Source organism: Trichechus manatus, unplaced genomic scaffold (genome assembly GCF_000243295.1).
Source record: "Trichechus manatus latirostris isolate Lorelei unplaced genomic scaffold, TriManLat1.0 scaffold00145, whole genome shotgun sequence".
NCBI lineage: Eukaryota > Metazoa > Chordata > Mammalia > Sirenia > Trichechidae > Trichechus > Trichechus manatus.
The window spans coordinates 547,562-556,723 of record NW_004444081.1 but is presented as its reverse complement, the minus strand read 5'-3'; the positions used below and the strand labels follow the sequence as shown (position 1 = coordinate 556,723).

General features: G+C 43.1%; 1 protein-coding gene across 2 annotated transcripts in view; it reads right to left on the bottom strand.

The window, feature by feature from the left end:
* Positions 1 to 214: 214 nt before the first annotated feature.
* The window catches only part of ATF6 (activating transcription factor 6), a 284,401-nt gene continuing 275,453 nt past the window's right edge, over positions 215 to 9,162 (bottom strand). For both annotated transcript variants that reach the window (XM_004385747.3, XM_023740017.1), the window contains exon 16: positions 215 to 4,548. In XM_004385747.3, coding sequence (XP_004385804.1) covers positions 4,340 to 4,548 — 209 coding nt within the window. In that variant the 3' untranslated portion in view covers positions 215 to 4,339. The remainder of the gene's footprint in view (positions 4,549 to 9,162) is intronic.

Here is a 9,162-nt window from a genome sequence, read left to right as displayed (position 1 = left end):
CACTTAACCACTACACCACCGGGGTTTCCGTTAATCAGGACAGTGTCTCTTCAAAAAAATGATAGGAAAATCAGTTTAAGTCCCAAATTCCTTGTCTGTTTCTAAGTGATGTTTATTCAGAGCATGCAAGAATGACTCATGTGACATTACTGCCTTCAAATACCTCCATGTTTACTTGCTTAACAAGAAAAGGCAAAGAAATGCCAGCTTTGAGCTAAAGCTTAAAAAAAAAAAATTAGAAGATGTTTTGAGCTTTTATAATCAGGAGGGATTTTTTTTTACTTGTGAAAACACAAACTCCACCCAATAGTCTAAAGTTTCTACACTACAAGGGTGGCAAATGATACATTTGTTCCAAGATCGATCCTTTTGCAAACTCCTAACTTTGGAAGGAGGCCTTGCTGGGTCCCTGTACTGCTGGGATGCAGACAGGAGGCATTAACCCCCAAGGGGAAGAAGCTCCGAACATGTCACTTGGTAGTTAGCACGAAGAAGCGTCCATTCACTTACATTAAGGCTAAAGGAGACTTGAAACCAGGCAGAAAACCCGTTTCCATCAGTCTCTACCATAACCTCCCAACAGGATAGAATGCTACACAATGGTCAGCGCATAGAGTACTCGGCCATCTAATAACAGGCAGGCTGCCTCCTCCAGGAGTTTATCTAATTTTCTCACCCCAAAATAAAAAAACAAACCCGTTGCCATTGGGTCAATTCCAACTCATAGCAACCCTACAGGACAGAACAGAGCTGCCCCACAGAGTTTCCAAGGAGCGCCTGGTGGATTCAAACTGCACACTTTTTGGTTAGCAGCTGTAGCACTAAACCACTATGCCACCAGGGTTTCCAATTTTCTCGCAAGCATGCAAAATCCCACTTAAAAATGTAATAAATTAAATATATATATATATATGTATATACCCTCCCAATCTCCCAGCTGCAACCCCAAAAGGCAATCCTGCCCAAAAAAATTGAGAGAAAAGGCAAGCTTAATTTATTAATCTGGCACAGCAACTTTCCATTACCTAAAGGCCTTGTGCTAGGCATGCAAACAGCAAATATGACAATAAAAATTTATTCTTGTGCCAAGGGATTAATAATAGTTTTGATAGCAACTTAAAAAAACAGAATACTTTGCACTTGTCAGTTGCCTTTCACTTATTTCCTGACACTTTATCCCAGGAGGAATCCCATTCCCTCCTCCAGAAAGATCACTTCAGGAAAGCTAATGACAGCGAGCTGAAGGATCAGACAGCGAGGAGAGGAGGCGATGCTCGCATGCTGCTTTGCTCGCCACTTCACAGCTAGCCTTAACTCCTTAACTCCACCGCTGGGCCGTTCTAGAATCTGCCTGCTCTTTGGCTGTGACTCCTTCCTAACCATCAACCATTTCACCTGTCAAAGAGGCATTAAGTTTGGCTAACATGACATAAAGGAGCCCTGGTGGTGCAGTGGTTAAAGTGATTGACTGCTAACTGAAAGGTTGGGGGTTCGAACTCACCAGCGGCTCCTTGGGAGGATGTGGCAATCTGCTTCTGTAAAGATTACAGGCTTGGAAACCCTGTGGGGGCAGTTCTCCTCTGTCCTATAGGGTCGCTAGGAGTCGGAATCAACTCAAGGGCAGTGAGTGGGGTTAACAGGACATAATTTAAGTCATCAATCTGATGAATTGGTAAAATAGCCACAGGAAAAGCTAGGAATGGAGGGATAAAGTAAAAGTGAAGTGCTAAAAACAAGAAGTCCATGTAATGAGTTCTTGTGTGATTCAGTGCAAAGGAGAGAAGGGCCTCTCTACTTATGATCACTCCATGTATACTGTGTTTGTATCTACAGGCAGTCCCCAGTTCCAAATGAGATCTGTTCCTAAGGCTGTCTTTAAGTCGAATTTGTAGGTAAGTCTATGTGTTTTACCTTTGTATGCATATACAGTCCTGGTGCATATGTATATGGAGCCTTGGTGGCACAGTGGTTAAGGGCTCGGCTGCTCATCAAAAGGTTGACAGTTCGAATCCACGAGCTGCTCCTTGGAAACCCCATGGGGAAAGTTCTACTCTGTCCTATAGGGTCGCTATGAGTTGGAAGCGACTTGAAGGCAATGGGTAAGGTACCAAAACCAAAACCCAAACTGGGGACTGCCTGTACTAGGACAGTCCCAGCAGAAGATTAGCAGTATGGGACAACCAAGTTGCCAATGCCTACTAGCCACGGTCACAGGGTCTCGTTTGGCTAATTCACACGACAGAACGAGAAGGAGCAGGGCCAGAAGAAGGTATTCCCTCTAACCTAAGTTCTTCTAGGCATCTGCCTTGTATTCCTTGGTGGCCATCAAGCAGTAAGAGTGGTCCTCAGGGAAAATGGTTCTTGCTGGCTCTTGTCTGAGATCACCCATGAGAGCCAAATCAGAGGGGAGAGCGGCACTGACTTAAAAACTGTTTGTACGTGTGGACAAAGAGGAAGGCTAATTAACACTTCTCAAACTACAGAATACCAGGAAATGGAGCTCCCCCGTCTCCCCCCATGCTTTTTCCCCTCACAAAAGTTAAATTGATCTCCCTGGAAAGCGTCACTAGATTCCACAGAGAGGCATCCCTGTCCAGAGAGTCAGAAGTATCGGAGAGTCTTCAAAATTATTCACAAGCCAGGCCTAATTTCACAAGCAGAAAACTAACTGGCTACATGTAACCCTTGAGAGGTTGATACAATTTCACTTTCCTTTCCTTGCAAGGAGGAAGAGGAATGGACTGAGATAGGGTGGAATGGGAGGTGAAGGAATCTGGCAAAGGCAAGTCAATTAGGGTAGGAAGCAGTGTTCTCAGAATGAGGTCTGACAAGAAATTGAAAAGCTTTGTGAAAGGAGACAGAAGACTCGCTTTAGAATTTGAAGCTAGAACATCAGAGAGGACAACACTGCCTGGGATCCATTTCTATGAGTTCACCAAACTAAACATGCTTGGTCTACTCTGAAGAAAAAAGCAGGCAAAGTATAGTAAAATGTAAGTAAACATGGTAGTTGTTTTTTAACATGGGAGGACAGAAGAGTTAAGTCTTCACTGTCTATTCACTGGAGAAACTGAAAATTTTGGCCACGTTAGAGGCTGCGCCCTCTCAGCAGAAATCCAAGCTTGCCTGCCTGCATACTCTTAAGGAATAAATACTTGTGTATCCTCAAAAGGAAAAGCTCTTGCCTTGCTGAGTCTGAAGTTCTCTCCATGTTCCTTAGCTGAGCTGGGTATCATCTTACGAACAGAAGGTGTGTAGTGGGGTGGGGCTCACAATTAAAATGAAGGATTTGTCCTGTGGTCCTCAAGGATCTACACCGTGTGAGTAAAGAGAAGATGTAAGTATGTACAGTACTCATACTTGGGGGCCTAGAGTTCTCAAAATTAACAGTTGCCCTGGTGGCCCAGTGGTTAAGACCTCAGCTGCTAAGCAAAAGGTGGGCAGCTCAAATCCACCAGGTGCTCCTTGGAAACCCTCTGGGGCAGTTCTACTCTGTCTTATAGGTTCGCTATGAGTCGGAATCGACTCGACGGCAATGGTTTCGTGGCTTAAATCTTAAATCGCAATCCAAACTCATACTTTCAGTGCTTTAAACACATGTATTAACGGAGCTATCTCCTCTTTCAAAACCCCACCACTAACCCTTTCCTTCCATTTCATTCTCTCACATTTGCTACTCGTCCCCGTTCCCCCAACGCACTTGTTTGTGTGCAGTGTCAGCAGTATGAGGTGTGAACCACCAATCCCAAGTACAGGTCAACTTTACCAATTGGGGATTTTCCCTTTTACCTAAAGCTCCAATTTGTTTTGACTCTTTTTGGGGTGCTTTTTTGGCTGCTCTGGTTTTGAAACTTGTTTTCTCAATGAACACAGAATGGGTTTGCATTAAATGAATAAAACAATCCAGTCAGTGGAAACATCTGAGCACTCAAGTACTATAGAGCTTTAAATAAAAACCACTTTATCAGTAAGTGAAATGGTAAAGAGGGGCAGTCGAACTTATCTGAAAGAAGATGACAATTTAAACAAATAACAAATACAAGGGATAAGCAGCTTACAAAGGTACAGAAAAAAAATTTTCACCAGGTAACACAGGAAGAGGCAGGGCTGAGTTTGCCACTGGAGAAATGCTGTTCACTTGCGTCTGAATTCCAGTGTCTTCCAAGTAGACGGGTAGATGGTGAAAAACAAAACAACTTTTTTTTTTCTCTTTCTACCCCGTAAATTCTATTACTAGGTAGTTCTCTGCTTGTCACCGAGAAGGCAGAAAGATGCATTTCTCCCACCTGTGCTCCAGTTGGGTGGGGTCTCCCTCTTAGTTTTCCAATGTAGCCCACTACTATTGTAAAGACTCAGGGATGGTGCTGACCACGTGGGTTGCCTCTGGGGCCGCTGGAGGGGAACCAAAGAAGGTGTTGGTTTGATTCCTCTGCTGATCTCGGAGGTAAGGAGGAACCGACGAGCTTTTAATGTGGAGGATCCTGGTGTCCATCACTTGACAATCAATCTGCATCATTACTTCATAATCCTGCCCATTGATCACGTTCTCTGCAGAGAGGAAAATACACAAAGAATAAGTATTCAGAAGAATGTATATCTCTGCCATTAACTTCAACCCAGAAGGACATAATGAGCTTCAGGGGTGTGGACTGTCAATATGCTTTAATGGGTGCAGAGGGACTTCATCAGTCACTATGCAGAGCCACAGCTGGGCCGGGTGCTGGGATGGCCTGTCCTCTCCTCCATTCTAGTTCCCAAACAACCTTCACTGGCTCAAGACCAGCGAAAACCACTGCCAGAGTCAGTATCAGAGTATCTGTTCATAGACATTATCTGTCTCACAAACTTTCCATGCAGTATATCACATGCTTGGGGCAAATGGGACACAAGAGGATTTTACTAGGGAGGAGAAGAGAGAATACATGACCTCTGCTCTTCCCCTTCAACAATGGGAAGGAACAAGTGTCAAAAAGGGATCAACACACCATGTGAGTGCTAAGGATCCCTTGGCCAAGACTGCCTGCCTCCTATTCATTGTTAGTATTTCTAAGTTCATTAAGAGACTACCGACTATGAATTGAAGGGTTTGCCTTAGGAGGGTAAGGTGCTGTTAAAAGACTGACAACAAGTTATACTCTTTTGACAATTATACTCTTTCCCAGAGATACTATTACTTCCCTTCCACATTACAGTAATCTCTAATTCCACAGTTCCTGATTCTAGGCACAAAGAGACAAGTACGTTTCCAATTTGGGATTAAATGGAGTGCTGTAGGGTCACTATGAGTTGGAATCAACTTGACGGCACACAAGAACATAAGACTTACAGGTAAACTAGGGGCTATTTTCAGAAGGGAACAAGAAAATTACAGAGTCATGCTAAACACATACGAGGTTAACTCATTATCATGAGTTTAAAATATAAAACCAGTTGCCATGGAGTTGATTCTGACTCACGGTGTGTCAGAGTAGGACTGTGCTCTATAGGGTTTTCAATGGCTGATTTTTCGGGAGTAGATCGCCAGACCTTTCTTCTGAGGCACCTCTGGGTAGACGTGAACCCCCAACCTTTTAGTCAGCAGCTGAGTGCTAACCAGGGATTCCATACAGACACATACTACGTTCTATTCCTACTCCCTAAGAAGGTGAAAGCTCTTTATTTTAGGGAAAGAGCCAACTTATTCTCTGATTTGTAAATCTGGGTGGTCATTTTCCAACTTGTAATTAATGAAATTTGGGCATAAAATTGATGAGATGATTATAAACAATGCTTTTCAAACCCAGCTGAACAATCACAGCAATAGTGTGTGAATTGGAAGAATGCTGGGTAGCCAACGTGGCGTTCCAGTTTGCACTTTCATCTATGAATCTGGAGCTGCGTGTGGGGACGGGAAAGAGTGGCTGCCGGCAAAGGCCCGGCCTTGTTATGAAGATGAGACAGAGCCAACCAGTGGTTTTAAAAGTGAACACTTGGCTTCTCGAGACAAATATCTGGATGTAAAAGTAGAATTCTTTCTACTCCACTATCCTTTCTTTTACTTCGACACTGTGCATGCCAAACATTGTAAATCAAGAGAAAGAAAACTGAAAGTTTGATATTTGATCTTTAGATTCCTTTGTTATATTTGGGAAAACTGAACCATAGAGCTTGTCACTTATGAGACTAGGAAACACTTCTGGAGATCATCTGGCCCAGGGTGTCTTAACTTAGGGTCTAATTTATCGGCTTTAGGAAGTCCCTAAGTCCCCCCCAAATTGTATGCCAACTTTTATTTGTGTGTGCATTTTCCTGGAGAGAGGGTTCATCAGATTCTCAGTGGGGTCTGTGACTCCCAAAATGTTAAGAAATACTAGACAGATGTAACAACCCATCAACTTTAAGTACCCTGAGTAGATGATATACAGGCCATCCCCGGGTTACGAATATCCAACTTACGGGCAACTTGCACTTAGAACGGACTGCCATAAAACCTAATAACGAACACACACACTATTTTGTGACACTCATGAAAACCTTGCACGGTTTGGAAGTGTTTCTTAAGTATTTTATATGCATAGAAAGGTAAAATATATACTATATACTAAGACAAACATTTGACTAACTGATGCTAAAAAAGAACCGTATGTACCTGTTCCGACTTACCTACAAATTTGACTTAAAGAAAGACTTAAGAGTGGATCTTGTTTGTACCTCGGAGACTGCCTGTAGTCTATTTTAAAGCCAATGGAAGATATAATTCCTCCACTTCTACTGGCCAGTTATCTGTTCCAATGTTTAAAATAGATTCCACTGATGATAAATTTCCCATTACAAGTTTTGTAAATCTCTTCTAATACAATTGAAGCTATTTCCTTCTTTTCTAGCCTTACTGGAGATGAAGAACAGCTGGTTGCTGCTGTATATTTACTAACTCTACCTATTCTTTAAGACCACAGCTGTGGAAACTTTAATGTTACAAGTCCTGCCCCTCTGCAATTGCTACCAAATCACTTGCTTATTTTAGAGAATTAAATCTGAATGCCTACAAGTTTAGCTATTTTTTTCTCTCATGTGTTTTCAAAAAAGTAGGAGATACAAGAAAGGCAACCTGCTAATGTGTTTGGAGTCATTTCATTCAGAACATGGGACAGAGTTCAGGTTTCAAGGTGCCATGCTAGCCATTTCCTTTTGGAACCACGGACTCTCTCCATTTCAGGAAAACTGAAGGATCGTGTGTGCACGCATGTGTTGGGGCACAGAAGAGCAAATAATGGAAAACATATGTATCAGAGACATGCAATACACATTACTAATTTTTACTGCTTTCCTGGATTAACTCAGAATCCAGATGACAGCTTAAGATCAAGACTAGGTTCTCTCATATAGCCCAAACCACCTGCAGAAGTCATTAGAGCACACGTGTCTGCTGCATTTCAAATGATAACTGGAGTTCTTTAATACCTCTAATATCAAGAAGAGATGGAAAACATGGAAGTATAAGCTCAGACGTTTTGAGGGAAAACTAAAGCACTGACCTGTTTCTAAAACTCAGGAATTCCTAACCATGGCTGAAATGGCACTGTCATCTTTAGCCCAACCAGGAGACTCAGGCTAGATAGGGTCTAGCTGGTTTCAAAATGGGTACTGTTCTTCATACCTTCCTTCTGAAGGCAACAACTTCTGGGCCAAGAAAATTATCAGCATCGCGAAAAGACTCTACCAGATAGGATGCAAATGCTTTAAGCTGAATTCAGGGATCTCCTTCTGAATGACACACTGGATACTTTAGGATTTGGAGTGACCTAACATGCCATAAAGAGTCCCAAATTAGCCATTACCTCTAAAAAATAGTTAAAGGGGCTTAGCAACATTTTTTGGTCCATTCTGTGGGACCTTATAAAAGGGTTCTTTGAGCACTTCAGTACTAACCCTCTTGGACAGTTAGGCAGTCTCACCATTAGTGACGAGGTTCTAATTATTTTAATTAAAGGAGGACAGACTGAGAAACAGCTGATGATAACTCGTGAACTTTGTGGGCCCTCTCCACTGGGCTGTCAGGCATCTGTTGACATGGTGTGTGTCCGGAAGCAGCAGAGAGGCTCCTAAACGCCTCTCGATATGGTGGGTGAAACTCTGGTTATCCTTTACTTTAAGGCTTTGAGCTCTGTTAATAAATGACTATACCTGGAAAGGGTACCTTCAACTGTTGCCTACAAATTGTCCCTCAGTGGGAATAAAAAATATCAGAGCAGGCTCTTACTGGGAAATGGGAACTTGACTCTGGTAGTAGGGTGGGAAGGAGAGGAAGGACCCCTGAAGGAAAGCAAAGGCAGGGATGTGAGAAGCTGAGGATGAGCTGAATACTTTTACCGAGGGAAGACCTGGTTTTCACTGCTAATGTGCAACAGCCTAGTAAAAAGAGAAGACACCACTTCCGACAACATGGTGCTCTAGGCAGAAGCACCACGCCATCCTTCCACAGCAAAGATCCGAAAAACTAAGCCAAACAGAGAAAACAGCAATCCCGACACCCTACACATCAAATGAAGAGATAAAGAACTCAGCCAACCACCAAATGGAATAAGAAACTGACAGAGAACAGAGAGCGAGGAGACATACATGGAGAGGTCCCCTAACAGTTAATACAGCATGGATCTGCCACCTTGGACTCCTATCAGAGACCGGCAAATAGGGGGTACGAGAAAGCAGCTTCACGGAGCTTCTAGCAAGAGACAGAACAACTGTTTCTTGTCTCTCTCTACCTTCCTTCTCTTCCTGTCCCCTGAATACCTGGCACTGAATACCTCTATGCCTCCTAGCCAGGCTGTACTTCAACACCTGGGAACAACTTCCCCAGACCTTGTAGCCGCCACTGGTGGGATCCGTGGGAGCATTGCTGTTCTTTTTTCTTTCTAATTTTTATTTATTCATTCTTTTTCTTTTTCTTCTTCTTCTTTCCCTTTTTGTTTTTCTCCATTTCATAGTCTCTCATCTCTCCACTCCAATAGCAAGCTCCCCTAGCACTCTTTTTTGGTTGTTTGTATGTTTTTGGCTCCTGTTCCTCTCTCGTCTCTCCCATACCCATCTTAGCTCCACACATCACGATCTCCCCCCTCTATCCTGCCTACCTGCACCGTGCGCTTAACATCACACCACCAAGCAGCACAGGCACGGCCTACTGGA